General features: G+C 33.1%; 1 protein-coding gene across 6 annotated transcripts in view; it reads right to left on the bottom strand.

Annotated features, from left to right (window-relative positions):
• Positions 1–17,860, bottom strand: part of Nol4 (nucleolar protein 4) — a 308,705-nt gene that overhangs the window by 200,607 nt on the left and 90,238 nt on the right. For all 6 annotated transcript variants that reach the window (XM_040273954.2, XM_005325593.4, XM_005325595.4 and 3 more), the window contains one exon: positions 8,687–8,819. In XM_040273954.2, the coding sequence (XP_040129888.1) occupies positions 8,687–8,819 (133 nt within the window). The remainder of the gene's footprint in view (positions 1–8,686; positions 8,820–17,860) is intronic.

Genomic DNA, 17,860 nt, shown 5'->3' with positions numbered 1-17,860 from the left:
AATCTGAGTTATTTTAGAGTTTTAACAATTAAGTTGAACCAATGAAATATGAAAATCCCAGTAGTTTATTTTATGCTGTTAACTCAGAAAAACAATTAAATTTGTTCTTAGAAAATTGCACCTCTATCAAATGAGGTCAAATGCTTATTTTGAAATTAAACTTTATGTCTGTCTCTAAATCTGACACTTTTGCCAGATACTCTTTAAAAAATAAAAATCAGACTTTATACATACATATGTATATATGTATTTATATTTATATCAGACTATATATATATACACACACATATATATGTATTTATGTTGTAGTAAAGGGAAAAGATTCCCACTTTGAAAGCCAAAGGGCCCAAAGAAAATATGTAAAATAGACAAATGGAACATGGAAAATATTTAATATTTAAATAGATTTCTTAATACTACCTCTATTTAATATATATTATTATTGTTATCTTCATCATTATTTTTATTATATGAAGGAAGTACACTAGATTATTACTGTAATAATATTTGCACATCCCTGCAAGCAGAAATCTAGCTGGATTCTAAAAGGGGATATTTGTTCTAGTCATTTACTCCAATCTAATTAGACCTTGAAGGGTGAAAAAGATATCAGTGAGATTTGATTTTTCCCAGGGATCTTCAAAGTAAGAAACTATTCAAAATTTTGGAAATTAACTTCTGACCTAATGACATTAGAAGCCATGTTTTTATAGCTTTTTAGTGATTTTCTTAGAAAGTTAACAATTCAAATAATTAGAATGCAGAATATTGGTCTATTATTTAATTAACCTAGAATATATTTATAAATAGTATTATTTAGAATAATAACTTATTTAATTTTTATTAAACTCTATTTAATTTCTGCTATTTCTGGTTAAAAATTTACCTATTCTTAGCAGTGATATATAAACTAAAGATCCTCACTCTACCTTATAATTATCCATAATTGCTAATATTAAAAAAGATATATGTACATGCTATAGTTTAATATTTGTATGCAGGTTAGCCACTCAATTTCAATTCAATTTTTTCCATTTATCAAAATAATCTGGCCAATTGAAGCATACAAAAACATTTCTATAATGCAAATATTATGAGGAAAAGGAAAGATTTTCAAATTCTGGAAAATGAACTATGCATTTACAAATGCAAACAGAATTATCGAATACATCCTTGAAAGAAAATTTGCCTAGATTACGTATTTTAAAAGTTCATCATATATAGAAGTTGAAGCTAATATTGAAGAACCAGCTCTTAAGGAATTCTGTTCACAAGTCCTCCTTCCTCTTTGGTTGTTTCTATATATTACCATATCCACTTTGCCTGTACCAAATGGGGAAAAAAAAACCTATGTTAAAATAATCTCTATATTACTTTGTTGATTGAATTGACATATCACCATCAAACAGCATTGTTTGCTTTCTCAAGAGCAACACATTATATGATGTCAAAAGTAAATCATAGGAAATAGTTCTAAAAGGAAATGCACACATTTTCTACTCTAATTCATTATTTTTAAAGTTGATTAAGTTGAAATGCTGAGAATTTAGAAGTATGCCTCAACTTCCCTTTGTATTCCTATTTATCAATTTTATAGAAAAAGATATAATTTATTGTAACTAAAAAATACAGAAATCCTTTTCTATACTAATGATCTTTGTGAGTTTAATAAATCACATATATTCCCTTATAAAAAAGTACCAGGAATTTATTTCATACTGTTAACTCAGAAAAGCAATTAAATTGGTTCTTGGAAAATTGTCCTTCTGTCAGATGAAGTCAAATGCTTATTTCAAAATGAAACTTTATGTCTGTTTCTAAACTAATGCTTTACTTTTGGTCAAGTACGCCTTTTAAAATAATCTCAAATTATATTACAGAGCTGTAAGTAGCAAAACCAGCGTAGTATTAACTCCAAACTAGACCAATGGAATGAAAGACACAGAGACAAACCACAAACCTACAGCCATCTACTATTTGACAAAGGTGCCAGAAATATATCTTGGGGGAAAAGGTAGCCTTTTAACAAATGGTGCTGGAAAAAGTGAATAACTCTGTAGGAAAATGAAATTAGACCCCTCCCTTTCAACCTGCACAAAACTCATATCTAATGGGTCAAAGACTTTAAGAATTAGAGACCAGATTACAATTTCTAGAAGAAGACAGAGGGTCTATATTCCATCAGAGAGGTGCTTCTGGAACCAACTTCCTTCACAAGACTCCCAAAGCACAAGAAATAAAACCAACAATCAATAATTGGGGTGACACTTTTTGACAGTTTCTGCACAACTAAGGAAAAAATTAGGAGCAAGAAGAGAGAACCTACAGAATGAGAAAAAATCATGGCTATCCTCTGATATGGGATTAATATTGGGAATATACAAAGAATTCAAAAAATTTAACATCAAAAAAAACAAATAACCCAACCAATAAATGGGCAAAAGAACTAAACAGAAATTTCTCAGTAGAAGAAACACAGAAGGCTAATAAATATATGAAACAATGTTCAACACCTCTACAATCAGGGCAATGCAAATCAAAACTAATAGAAAGATTTCATTTCATTCCAATCAAAATAATAGTGATCAAGAATACAAACAACAATAAATGCTGTCGAGGTTGTAGGGTTAAAGGTACACTTGCACATTACTGGTGGGATTGCAGTCCTAATGCAACCACTCTGGAAAGCAGTATAGAGATTCATCAAAAAAAAAAAGTAGGGATAAAACCACTATATAACCATGCTATCCTACCACTGGTTTATTTTCCCAAAAAATCTAAATATTGGCATACTACAAAGAACAGCCACATCAATGTTTATAGCAGCAGAATCTACAATAGCTAAATTGTAGAAATAACCCAGATGTCTGTCAATAGATGAATAGATTTAAAAATTGTGGCATACACACACACACACACACACACACACACACACACAGGAGATCTACTCAGCCACTGAAAAGAACAAAATCATGGCATCTGCTATAAATGGAAGGAAATGGGGAATATCATGATAAGGGAAATTAGCCAAATTCAGAAACTCAAAGATAAAATGTTTTCTCTCATATGCTAAAGCTAGAGTAAAATAAAGGAAAGTGGGTGGGAATAAGAAGATTACATAAGAAACCGATCAAATATAAATTAATAGATGAGCAAAAGAAGTCTAGTAGACTAGAGGAAGAAAAAGGGCAGGCATCTAGATGATGAAAGGGAAAAGGGGGTGGGAAAAGGAGTGATCATGAACTGAAATTGATTTCTTTGCATGTATGAGTATGTTGGGATGAACCCAACTACTATGTATATCCATAAAGTTCTCATAAAAAATTAAAACAACCATTAGACAATAAATAATCAATAAATTATCTGTTTGAAGATGATAGACATTCATAATAACTGAACAATTAGGAGAATACCTTTTTCGCTATACTCTCCCTAATTTCTGGGATCTGAGATTCAAAGGGTAGCTTAAGTGGCAGTATTTTTTTTTTATCCCTAATCCATTTAAAGACAAGACAGATCATAGGCACTTAAAACTGGTAAATACATGAATACAGGTTGCTCTGGATTTCAGGTCTGGAGAGTTTTTTGGAATTCTGAGAACCACAGACAATGTGTAGCAATGCTGCCCTCAGAATAAGCTCCTCAGACCCCACAACACCTTCAAGGATGTCATGGTGTAAGAGTAAATCAAATGTAAGACAGCACCTTTAAATGATTCTAACCTACAGACATTATTTTAAAATCCTATTAAAATTTTAAAATAGTTTCACATATATTCCTCTAAATCAAAGATGAGAGTAAAATACTTTCTGTGCATATATTGGAGTTTCTGTGTCTTTTTTTTCTTATCATTATTTCTTATTGAGTTGGGAAAGCCATATGAACTTCAAATAAGTAAAAGGAGCTAAATATTGAACTATTATTCTCGATACCAATCTTTCATCCTTTATATCTTTTTTTAAATTTATCTGTTATCCAACTTGGGGCAAGGCATTTTCTTGATTTTTTTTCCTGGAAACACATAGCATATATATCATATATATCTCTCCTTTGGCATTTCATGAGTAGAATGCATATGCTTAATAACTACAGTGAAACAAAAACTGAAAAAAAATTTTAACTTTCCACTTTATATAGTACCCAGTATAAAGACATCACTAACCTGCTTATGTTATAATTATTAGGGAGAATTTTTAAAACTCACGGTATCCTGCTTCAACATATTTTTAAAATAAATCACTTAATTTTAAAGAAAATAGAACATTTTAATTTAACCCTTAAAATTTTGTATTGTTCAAACTGCAGTTTCAGCCAATTATTAAAATGGAGTTTCTCCTATAATTTACCCCCAAATTTGGACTTAATTATATGTGTTATGGCTGCAGAGAAAGACATTTAACTACCAGTGAAAATAAAATAACACTCAAGATCTACCCTGTCTGATAGAGTAGCTACGGTCACAGGTGGGTACTTAAAATCACATTAATATTAATGTAAATGATGTAACTTTAAATAGTTCCTCAGTCTTGCTAACCATATTTCAAGGACTCATTAGTCACAACTTGGATAGTGACACCCATTCATTGGACAATTCAGTCATGGGACATATCTATCTTTGCAAAAGTCTATTGGGCAATACTAGACTTTTCTCCAATGTTTACTTTTAAACTTCTCTTCATTGTTTCTCTTCCATTTCCATCTTCTGACTTCTTACTAACTGCCTTTTCCTGCCTCGTCAGTTGTTCTTAAATCTGACCCACCAGGGGACATTCACAGTATCTGAAGATACTGTAGTTGCCACAGCTGGGGGGAAGGAGCTTCTATCATGCCTTGATATAGGCTATGATTCTGGTAAACATCCTATAATGAACAGAAAAATTCCCCCACCCCAGACAAAGAGTTATGAGTCAATTGTGCCAAGATTGAGAAACCTGGACCCACACTATACTCTAGCTTGAGGCCAATTTTGCCATGTTTATTAAAAATTTGGTCACCATAAGTCTATGCCTTTTGATTGCTCCCCAAAAAATTAATGCACACTGTCCTCAACAAAGCAATACACTCTTGCCAACTGAGGCCTAGCACCCAAACTCCCCACTAATCTGAAAAATATACTGAAAGCTTCATTACCATAAACTCATAATTTTCCAGAAGAAGAAACTTTCTCAAACTGGTTAGATTAACGATTTTTATTCCTTTAGATTATGTGCTACATGAGGGCAAAGTCTGTGTCTTTTCTATTTTTATTTTTTTCCTTTCTCTAAGAGTTAAGATATATACATATATATCTTAACTCTTAGAGAAAAGGTAGGGAAAACAAAGCAAGAAACATGAGTTACTCTCATAAAATAATGATGACAAAAATCATCTGAGTATGTACATATGTGACTCAGTGTGTGTGTATGTATACAGGGAAAATAAGGATTACACAGTTGTTTGGTAATATGAGTTACTTAAGGGAGTGACATTGTTATAGGAAAGAAAGAAAAGAAAAAAAATATGCAAAACTGTTACAAATCATGATTAAGGTTGAAAGTTATATTTGAATCATTTAAATAGCAGAGCATTTAAGAACTATCTGAAACGGAGCAGATGAAAGGAAAAGCATGAGAAGACCCATTAATTAACAGATTTGCAGTCTCGAAGAGAAACAACTAATCAGTCAGAAATAAACTGTTTCATATAGTAGTAAATCCTCTGAAAAATTCTGGCAATTAGGAAATAGGTTGATAGACACAGTCCTGAGTGCTGAGAAGATGTAGGGATTTAGGGAACTGAATTTTTGATTCAGTGGATATTACTGAAAGCGACAAGATTAGACTTGACCGCCTAGGCAGAGAAGGTAGGGAGAGACTTAAGGAGTGCACTCTGGCATCCACAGACTAAGATATAGAAAAGCAGCTCAAGGAGATGACTGAGAAAGCAAGCCCATGAGGAATCAAAGGGGAGATTTTCCCTTAAATATCAGTGCTAGGGGAGATGAGAACCAAGGGTCAACCCATGAATTAGCAACACAAAGTCTGCCAATGGGCCTCTTGAGAACAATGAAGAGGGTTGGCAAGGATGAACATCTACCTGAGATGAACACTACTGAGATGAGCCCAAAAGAGTAGAGATGAGGAAGTGAGATGAAAGACAGTGAGTTTCCCTGTAAAGTATATTGTGGGGGTGCTACAGGTGACAGAGGCAATAAATGAAGCAGCACAATGGGGTGGGCCATGGTTTTAAGGATTTTTAGTTTTCAAGTTCATGTTGAAACTGTTCCCAATTCAACCGTTTGAAGAGGTGTGGCCTTTGGAGGTTGATTGGGTCATGAGGGTTCCATGTTTATGAGTGGGAGTGGGATTAGGTACTCTTACAAAAAAGACTGGTCAGAAGGAATGTACCTTTCTTGCCTACCCCTCTTGCCCCACCCCATTTTCCACCCTGTGAGGACACAGATTCCTCAAACTCTGGAGGAGTCAAGAGCAAGCTGCCACACTGCAGGTGAAGACTGAGCTCTCTCCAGACCCAACTTGCCAGTGTCTTGGACTTTCAGTTTCCAGTACGGGGAGAAATAAATTTCTCTTCTTTAAGAATTGCCCAGTGTCAGGTATTTTGTTTCAGCAGCACAGACAAAGACAGTATCCTTGAAGGTTTTTTAGGAAGTCATGTTTGTGCACTAATTTTAATAAACTAGCAGGATGAAAAAAAAAATCCCTGATTCAGGAGAAAGAAACAAAATTGCAAGTGAAAACTCAATGAAAAGAAGGAAAAACATCCAATATGTAAGGAAAAGGTCAGGCCTAGACTGGAGAAGAAACAACCAGATATGTTCTTATCTGAAAGCATACATCAGTGTATCATGACAAGGTGCTTTCCCCTAAGGGTAATTCTGAAGTTATTCCACTGCATCTTATTAAAATCAATACAAAAATTGATCACACCAGTTGTGCACAAGCCAAAGGTCCTTGACTGGCAATTCCAATCAAGAAAACAATGAGTTTTTGGTGGTGAGAGACATATATGTAAATTCTCCATATAATAGACTAAAAATGATGAGAATATAAATAAGTGAAACACATAAAAATATTTGAATAGAGTGATATATATTAATATTTTAGTTATTCTATGATTTAATCATAATTTTAAAAAAACTCCAAGAAACAAACATATCTACTTTTTTATTCTCCAGTCTAGGCCTGACCTTTTCCTTACATATTAGATGTTTTCCCCACTTTTCATTGAGTTTTCGCATGCAATTTTGTTTCTTTCTCCTGAATCAGGGATATTTTTTTCACCCTGCTGAGTGTGGCAGTAATCCCAGGGACTCACAGTATGAGGCCAGCCTCAGCAATTCAGCATGGCCTTAAGCAATTTAGCAAGACCCTGTCTCAAAATAAAAAAAATAAAATAAAAAGGACTTGGGGTGTAACTCAGTGGTAAAGTGTCCCTGAGTTCAGCCCCCAGTGTTGGGGGGAAAAAAATTCCAAGGAATGTGTACTCATGTTTTTAAGAAAAAAAAAGAGATAATTTTTATCTAAACCAGAAGAACTTCATACTGCAATAGCTATTATACTGTTTAGCAAAACAACCCATGATTTTAAAGTCACTGATAATCAATGTTCTTCTTTTCTCATATCTCACACCAACAAGACATCAATATTGTTTAGTATCATTTAAAATGAGAAAAATGAAAGTACTCCTTTTTTGTATCCTTAAATCTGGAGAAATATTAAGCTTTGCCAACATAGACAGAATTTAAAAAGCAGCCAGAAATACAGCTATCTTTTGCATTTTTTAATAAAATTTCAAAGAAAACAAGTAGAGGTCCATCCCCCTAACTGTAGGCACAAAACTAAGCAGTCAAAAAGTTCATATAAACTTGCTAATTATAGAAATAATAAACTAATTTTGAACAAAATTGTTCAATTTTACTCTATTTATCACCTTTGGTTTTTTCATCCACGATTACCCAAATAATGTACATTTACTTCCACATATAAGCTAATACTTCCAAAGAAAAAAATCTACAATAATAGTTGTCAGAGATCTTAAAACTTTCAGGCCTAAAGCATTAAATACCATCCCAACTTTGCTAAATTATTCAGTTTTCTTCATAGTAAGAATAGTAGGATGGTTTAAGCATCTTCAACAGACTCAGAAATAGGAGTTCACAATATTTTCTTTCCTTTCCTTTGCATTAAGTTAGCTCAAATGATAGCAAAATATCTTCTTACTGAGAAAAATGATTCTGATAAAATTGTACTTTAACATTCAGTGTTTTTAATTGCAACTCGTCTTTTAGGTAAGTGAAAAACACCCAAATGAATCTTTTAATCATTTTAAACTTTTTAATTCAGTCAGAAAATGATGTTCTAAGAATCCAAAGGTGGAAAATATTATAGAAACCCAAATTGCATCAACAAAAGACATTTTAAATTCAGGGAGCAAGACAATGGTATGCTTAGATTTTAGAACTGATATATTTTTATAAATCAGTCTAACACTTTAGGTTTGAACAAGTACTTAAATCTAAAAATAACAGAGTGGATGACATAACCTGAGTATAGAGAAAAACGTACCCATGGAAACCAATTTTTTAAAAAATGGACACAAGAGTTATGAGGGGATTATCGTTTTAATAGATTCTGACTCACTGCTGGTTTTTGTTGTTTTATTTGTTTTTTCAATTTGAAAGGCTTACCATCTTGCTGGCCATGAAGAGTCTGGGGACTTTGCATTCTTTCCTCAAGATTGGAGCTAAGATCAGAGTTCACAGCTGACATCCGTGTTGAGTCACTCATGTCAAATTCATCACTTTCTATTGAACTTTCATCCTGAAAATGGTTTTAAAATAACATCAAGTGTCATAAAATATACTACATTCAAACAATGACCATTTTATCTACATGGTCAGTTAGAGGTTATCCAGTAATAAGCTTTTACAGAACTCAGTATAATACATTCATGCTAATAGATGATTGAAATAACAATGAAGTGATTTCTTTTTTCAAGCAATTTTAAGACTGGTGAATATTCAAACAATATATGTATGCACATGCATATTTTAAAGACAAAATAATGTTTAGGGAGAATGTAGTTTGGAAAATTGCCTGAGGAGTTAAATAATGAATTTTTTCAGCAAATGCCTCCTAAAAATGTCAACCATAAAATATAATATAAAGAGAAATATAAGCTTTTATTAAAAACAAAATGACTTGATAAAATATTATAAACACAAATCTTAAAATGAAGTCGGAAAGTTTTCATAAAAATTTTCACTGGCAAACAGGATTGAGTCTAATAATAGACAAAAATACATGTCTAGAGTCAAAATCTGCATTTGACATATAGTAAGGCAATCTTGATATATCATCAATCTTTGCTTATCAGTGAATATAAACTGCACTGCAACCATAAAACATGAGTTCTAAGTAAAATTGTGCAAGATTCATTTAGGAAAATCAGTTCACAAAATGGCTTAATTACCAAAAGGTCATTTCACCAAATGACAATTTCAATAAAAACCTATAAAATACTAACTTGAACTAAATCTAGGATATTTTGCTTTAGTTATTTCACCAAATCAAACTCCTTGGAGAACTAATTTTTTGATAAATGATGTGCTTAAAGAGCAGGGAGTGCTGAGAAACCTGGGTCAAATGTAAATGTTTCTTCAAAATCACCAAGCTAGACTTTAATTTGTAAATGTCTGAACTGAAAGTTTAACATTAATAATTAGCAGCTGCAATGTGAGTGCTGCAATTTTTTTTTCAGACACTGGTCTTCCTATCTGCTCACTCAGTCATCAGCACAACCTGTAAGCTAGGAACTATGATTCACACAATTCTATTAATGAACTTGACGCACAGAGAAGTTAAATAACTGTCCCTGCTACATATCAGAACAAGGACTCATATGAAGTCACCCGGGCTTGAGGAAACAGCTTCTTTGAATAGGAAGAGTTACCTTGGTTTCAAAAAATAACATGCTGGTATCAGCAAAGAAGCTGCCATTGTTAGGGGGCAGGAGAGTTCTAGTAGACTAATAAACTGGCCTTCATAGGTTCATAGGTCAGGCCCAGGTGATTTTGATGCCAATTCTTCACCAAAGGTCTGATTGTGTCTAGGTTTGCTAAGTAGCACTGGCTCTTCATTAATTCAGTAAGGAAATGCTACCTTGGGAGACCTTTGGGCAATCTGTCACATAGACTTCTGGTGACATGAACTTTCTCTTAGTACATTATTTTTCACAATTCTAAGAAAATCCAAAGTGTATCTGTGATTGATTATATATATATATATATATATATATATATATATATATATATATATATATATATATATAATGTGTATATGCAATCTTATGAAAAATCCTAAATGATTAATTCAGTCACACATTATTTAGTAAAACAATGGATACAAATTTATGAGCAGAAAAATGGCATGTTCAGAAATGAGAAAATTAATTTGCCTATTAATTTGTGTAAGGTAGGACTGGTGTGGGAGAAATTGGAGGTGGGTATATATTTCATAAGATTGTATATACACATTATAATATATAATGTGTATATACATACACACATATAAGAAAAATAAGAGACTCTAATGTGGACTTCAAAGTAATCAGTGTTACCATATTCATGTACATACATATACAGTTATTCTTCACATATAGTATACATAGTGTCTGTGCTACTATAACATTTTAGAGGATATTCTCAGGAACCAGACTTCCTGGATTTCAACCCATGCTCTGCCATATATTAGATGTTTTACCTTGAGCAAGTTACCTTTCGGTTCCTCCATTTCTCTACCCATACAGTGGAAATAATAGTAGTACCAATCACTAGGGTTATATGAGGATTGAGGGTATATTTAAAATAGACAGAATATGTCAGGCACAAAATAAGCACAATATAATTTTATGATATTGCTATGCAGAATATGTGACAAATTTTAGAGTAGAATAAGATGCACATATAATATATGAACATATACAATACAATAAAATAAATTTTAGTAGCATAGTAAAGGTGAACAATACTATATATATATATATATCATACAATAATTAAAATAAAAATAATAAAAGGGAGATCAGTAGAATACAGCAAGCAAATCAGGGAGAGGGAGGAGAGGAGAGGAAGGGAAGGTACTGGGGAATAAGATGATCAAATTATGTTACATGCATGCATAAATATGACATAATGAATCCATTATGCATAATTATAATCCACTAATAAAAAAGAGAAAATGTGTTTCTAACTTCTTTTGTGTTCCACATTAACAGTCTTTATGAATAATTCTTACTATGCCACAAAAAGATGATCACATATTACCTGCTTTCATAGCATTTATATGTGTGAAAAATGCATATGTATGTGAGAATGTGTGTGTCTGTGTATGTGTGTGTGTGTAAAGAAGAGTTAGACATTCGATTCAAGTCACATTCTATGAAATAGTTGAACAAACTGCTATAACACATTATAGATAATCAATAAACATTTTATCACCACTTAAATGACACTTAAATGTCACTTAAATCAACACATTATAGATAATCAATAAACATTTTATCACCACTTAAATGTCAGCACCCTTTTAAAGAAATTTGAACAGGAGATTAAAGTATTATGTAACCAAATGTACTGTTATATACTTTTGTTCTTTAAAAAATCAGCAATTTAAAAATATTTATTATCACAAACAACTTAATGATTGAGAACATTTTAAATATTTCCCTCAATTTTGACCTATGAAATAAAATCCACTTGTCATAGTTCTCCTTATTTAAATATCAATTGCTATGCACTTTTATGAAGAGCTTTAATTCAATGAAGTGCAAGTGTTCATTCTGTAAGTTCCATTCCAATTATTCATCAAATTATTCTCTTTTAATAAAAAGGTAGCAAAAGTTTATGAAATATCAGATTTGGGTTTTTCATCAACATAGAAATAATGCTAATCATTATTTCCAGGGAAGCAGCTAGGGAAGGTTTCGAAGAAAACCATGGTCAGCTACTATAGTAATTGTCTCCCTGAAATTTAGTTTCAGAAAAATCAAAACAAATATTTTAGTATAATAATTTTCTGTCCTTTTAAAAAATGTACTTACTTATGTTTAAAATTTTTATTGTTATGCTTCTGTCTCTTTTGAGAAGTTGCTGGAAATGGAGACATCTGATAAACTCCATGTTTCACTGCAGTTCCAAGTTCCAGATTTTGCTTCTAAAGAGTCTGGACCATATTACCACTGACTCCCATTGCTATTGTCCTGATTGGTTCAAAATCTCACTTTCCCTTTGCTGAACCACATACTAATAGATCCCTAATTATCCTACCCACCTCCAATTTCTCCCACACCAGTCCAACCTTACACGTATAGGCAAATTGATTTTCCCATTTCTGAACATGCCATTTCTCTGCTCATAAATTTGTAGCCATTGTTTTACTAAATAATGTGTGACTGAATTAATCAATCTCATCTTTCTGGAGTTGTTTTTTTCATTTACTTATGCTCAAGTCAAATTAAAGTCTATATTATTAACATTGGTATGAAATACACCACTTCAAATTTTATTGTGCACATATGTATAGTTTGTTACAAATTCAAATCTCCACATCTCACACTTCAGACCTGGAACTAGAATCTTGGTTGGGTTCCTACAACTCTAGTTCAAAAAAGCCCTGGATGTCTCTAATACTGATTGTTTGACCAATGCTCTTCCAGAAAATATTCTGTGATGCTGGAATTGCTCTATAGTAGTCTGTAGTCAAAAAGGGAACTACTAGCCATACGTGGATAGTAAATACTGAAATGTGGTCAGTGTTACTTAAAAACCAAATTCTTAGCTTTAACTAATTTTGACTAAGTCTCAATTAAATTTAAACATTCACATGTAAAGACTACTATATTTAGAAGTACAAATTTGCCAATTCTTCAATGGTAGATCTTGAAAATACATCCAAGCATTATTAGAAATACATAAACCTAAAACATGAATGGATTGGTGTTTGACATTTCTTTGTATAAATTTCTAGTTAAAGCATATAAATATATTTAAATTTTTGAGGTGGGGGGATACCATGGATTGATTGAACTCAGGGGCACTCGACCACTGAGCCACATCCTCAGCCCTATTTTGTATTTTATTTAGAGATCAGGTCTCACTGAGTTGCTTAGCACCTTGCTTTTTGCTGAGGCTGGCTTTGAACACATGATCCTTCTGCCTTAGCCTACCAAGCCACTAGGATTACAGACATGCACCACTGCGCTCGGCTATTAAAAAAAAAAAATAATAATTATTGTCAAACTCTTCTCCAGAAAGTTTGTTTTAATTGCAACTATCATCAACAGTTTGTAAGAAAGTCAACTGTATTTCAAAAAATCTTTCTCAGTGTGATAACTCCAAATAAGTTAATTCATAAAAATTTATTTTGGCAAACATAGGAAGTTGGTTTTTGCATGGTTTGTGATCATTGTAGTAGACAGTCTCCAAGGATAGCTTCATTAGCTCTTTCCTCACTGTACACTGATGCCATTACTTAGGTCAAAAGTCAGTCTCAATCCCCCCCCCTTCCTTAAAAGTAAGCTGGCTTTGTTATTTTTGTTTTTAATTTTTAGCCAAAAGAATGTGTCAGAAGTGATGTTATGACAGACCCAGAAAACCAGGGAGTTTCTGCTTCCTGTCTCTTGGGAATTAGCTGCCATGGAAGAAATCTGACCACCCTGGGGTTGAGATACCTTGAGGAAGCCCCATGCTAGCTAGATAAATAGAGATTATGTAGAGGAGAATTTAGGAATCAGATATTTACGGGAAGCTTTTTTGGACCATTTTAGTTTAATTCAGCTGCCAATTGAGTTTAACTGAGGAAAAGTCTTCATTTATGCCATGGGTGCCAAAAGAAATCTCTAAGTGAATCCAGTCAGAATTCTTAACTCACAGAATAATAAACAATAATCATTTATGGTTGCATTAAGCCACTAAGTTTTGGGGATGTTACACAGCAACTGAGAGCCGAAAACCATCTACTCTTTCTCCTTTATGATATGCCAATATCATTCTATTTACATTCACTGATTTCAAAACAATGAGTACTTGGTAATAATTTAAAATCTATGTGCAATCGCTGAGGTAGATGTTGGGCTCTGAAGTCAGGTAAATTTAGCTCAAATATCTGATCTTCTCTGAACTAGTTGTATCATCATGGTAAGTTTTATTAGTTCAAAGTCTTGGCTTACTCTTTACAAAATGGTAATGGAGTAATATGTTATAAAAATTAAATTAGACAATTCAGATAAAGCTTCTAGAACATAAGCCGAGAGTTCCTGGCTATCACTCCACAAGGATTTTTTTTCAATATATGGTCCATTAATAAAATATTAAACAAAATTTACACTTAAGAAAATTACCTTTTGTTTGTTGTGATCATTTGCTTGTCCCCAGAGTAGTGTTCCTATTTACTCTTAGGTTCTCTGTCACTCATTCCAGTGCAACTCATGTCTAATCTGTGGTGATTTTAATATCTCTGGAAACATCCTGACCTGTCACTCTCATGAGCATTTTCCCCAAAGATTTTATCCTCCATCTTGTTTTAGTCAGATAGCCCACATAGTCATACCCAAGCCAATTCATGAACTGAATGCAAATCTTCAATAATCTTGATTTCAATATTCTGTTTTCTGCCCAGTATCTCAAATTTTCCATATTCCCCCTTCGAGTATCCCAAATTTATTCCTCCTAAATTTCCACCCTACTTATATTTACAACCCCTTAATCCTAAACCTGTCACTGACCTCTCATCTCCCTCTTCACCTCTATCATGACCTTGCTCGTCATCTCAACATGGCAAAAATTCAAGATTTTGTCATTTTATTCATGCCCTTTGTGTGCCGCCTTCTCTTTTCACAAGACCCTAAACATAACGCATTCCAATTTTTCCCTTTACTCCTATATCCATAAACATGATGTTTATCTACAAATATTAATATCTATTCAAAGGATTTTGCTTGAAATCTTAGCCCAAGAAACCCAAAAGAGGACCATTTGCCTGGTCCATTTACTTCCCATTGTCTAAATTTCTAATTTCTACCCTCGACTTTCTTCCCAAACTTTCTCAAACATCCTCACTCTTGCTTTATTTTTTACTGAGGAATTAGGAACAAACGTAAGAAGTCATCCACTATCTGATCCTTCCTCTCTGTGCTCCTTTCTAAAGCCCACTCTTACAATTTTGAAAGAAAAAAAAAATCTCTACTAACAAAAAAATACTAACAAAATTGCTCCAGCAATACTCCTTCCTTTCCTTGAATCATTGCTTCCTTTTGCTACATAATTCTTGTCCACATGCAAATATGCTATTACTTGTCTAGTATCAGAAAATTACATATAATAACCTCTTTGTGTTCCCATTCCACCTACAGTTATACTCCCTTTTTCTGCTCTCCTCCATAACAAAATTCTTCTAATGGCCTTCCTGTCTCCAGTTCTCTCTTACACCCACTCTATTCAGGCTTCTACCCCTACCATTCCATAATAACTACTCTTATGAAGAACATTAGGTTACACCCAGATTCAATTTTTTGTCTTCTTTTAAATTGACTTACCAGCTGATTTGACATAATAGATTACTCTAGATTCCTTAAAATACTTTCTTCAGTTTTCTTATAGTTCAAAAACTCTCCTAATTGACCTGCCAACAAATTGGCTGCTCTTTCTCAGTATTCTCTGTTGGTTCCTCTTCATCTCTCAGATGTCACACATTGAAAATTCCCAAGACAAAGGCTTTGTTCCTAAATTTATACTCATTACCTAAGTAAGGCCTCTGAATGTGTGGCTCTATATACTACATGCCAACAGTGCCTGGTGTCACATCCACAGGCCAACTGTCTGAACAAACCCACCTGAATATCTAATAAATGTCTAGATCTAATTGAATTTCAAATAAAAAGCTCACAATTGAATCTCTAATATCATGTATCAAATTCATTCTATCTACAGCCTTTCCTATAATTAATAGCAATTCTACTCAACTTAGTAAGATTAAAAACCCTGACGTCATCCTTCAATGTTGACTTTCTTTCGTACTCCACAGATAATCTTTCAGCAAATCTTAAAACATATTCATAATCTGACCTCCTTTCACTTTCTTAAGTACCATCCCTCTATCTAAGCCTCCATCATCTTCTTTCCTATGTTCAAGACATTTGTCAGAACCTCTTGTTAGATCCAACTAAAATGGATACACACAAAACGACCACTGGCCACTCTGGGCACCAGATTCATCTAAAAGATTGTACTAAAGGTAGAACTTATCAGAAGCCATCATTTTTCTTCCATGGGAGCCCTTGCAGTTGGAATGCAGCAGAACACATGGTTACCATGTTTTTAATAGCTGCTCCTGTGCTAGCTCAGGTGTGAAAAAGTAGTAATCATACTGGGTAGGTTGAGAACCTCATGCTCCAAAACAGAAAAAAAAAATATCTTATAACTCTACCATTATTGCTTCTAGGATTCCATGAGGGACAAGTCAATTATAGGAATAATCTAACTCAGGGAAACCTAAAGATTTTTACCAGTGTCTCTAGTTCGATGATACAGTTTACCAACTGGGATCATTTTTGCCATTAGAAATATTGCCAAGGGACATGATTGTCTTTTCAATTTTATCAGGTTTATGGGGGAATAATTCTAGAAAGTTTCCCAAAGCCCAAATTCTCATACAGAAGATGGAAGCGTTCTGTTTACTCTAGACCCACATTAATTTCCACAATAACATTCTACTGATATCTTTGTGTCTACTTTTCCTCTGTTCAATCTGCTCCAGATGGAGCACCCCTGTTGATTCTGTTAAAATATAGATCAAATCACATGACTCCTCTTAAAACCCTTCAGTGGCTCCCTGTGATTCCCAAGTGTTATTAAAATATAAAGCCCCACAGGACATGGATTTGAACCATCTCTTTGAAATTTTCCAATAGTATCCTCTTCCTTGTTCATTCTGCTCCCACCACGTTAACTTTCTTACTGTTCCTACATCTTCCAAGCATGCATCTGACATTGGAATATTTAATTATGCCCCTCCGATATACACACATACTTAATTTCCTTCAATGCTGCTCAAATGAGACCTTCCCAATGCAGACATTTACTTATTTTTGAGGTGCAGCTGATGGAACCCAGGGCCTCATGCATGCTAGGCAAGCACCCTACCACTAAGCTGCATTCTGTAACCCCTAAGTCGAAAGGGATTTTCATTCTTGGTTTTCCTTATTTCCCTTAATAACATTTAATATCTTTGTGTATGCATATTTTTATTATTTATTGTCTGTTCTTCCCACATAAGACATGCTTCATAAAGGCAGGATTTTGTAAATTTATTCACTGCTTATCTCCAGGAGTACCAGATATGCAGAAAGTACTCAATAAATATTTATTGAGTGAATTTATTGGATTTAAGGCTTATTCAAATTTAAATATAATTTATCACAAGCTATCTCTCATTTGAATTCCATTTTAGTGTGACTTACCTTACTACTTACTCATCTTAATAATCATAATTTTCTAAAATTTTGTTAGTAATATAACTGGTGATTTTTCTGAATATTTTAAGAAAGTATGAGTGCAATTTAAAATGAAAGAATAAGGAGTCATAAAAATGAAAGAATAAGAATTATTTCCCTAAGCCAGTTATAAATTTAAAAGGATCTATTTCCTCATTGTAAAATGCTTATGATTTTTTAGAAGCCAGAAGGATTCAACAAATGTGGGTTGTGTTGTTGGCTCAAAGTTGATCTTACTCTTTAGCCTAGAAATAAACATATCAACATCTAAATGATATTCCTACAAATAATTTGACAACTCTAACTAGTTTAT

Source organism: Ictidomys tridecemlineatus, chromosome 13 (assembly GCF_052094955.1).
Source record: "Ictidomys tridecemlineatus isolate mIctTri1 chromosome 13, mIctTri1.hap1, whole genome shotgun sequence".
Taxonomy (NCBI): Eukaryota; Metazoa; Chordata; class Mammalia; order Rodentia; family Sciuridae; genus Ictidomys; species Ictidomys tridecemlineatus.
Note: the sequence above shows the minus strand (reverse complement) of the source record. Positions and strands in the feature narration are given on the sequence as shown.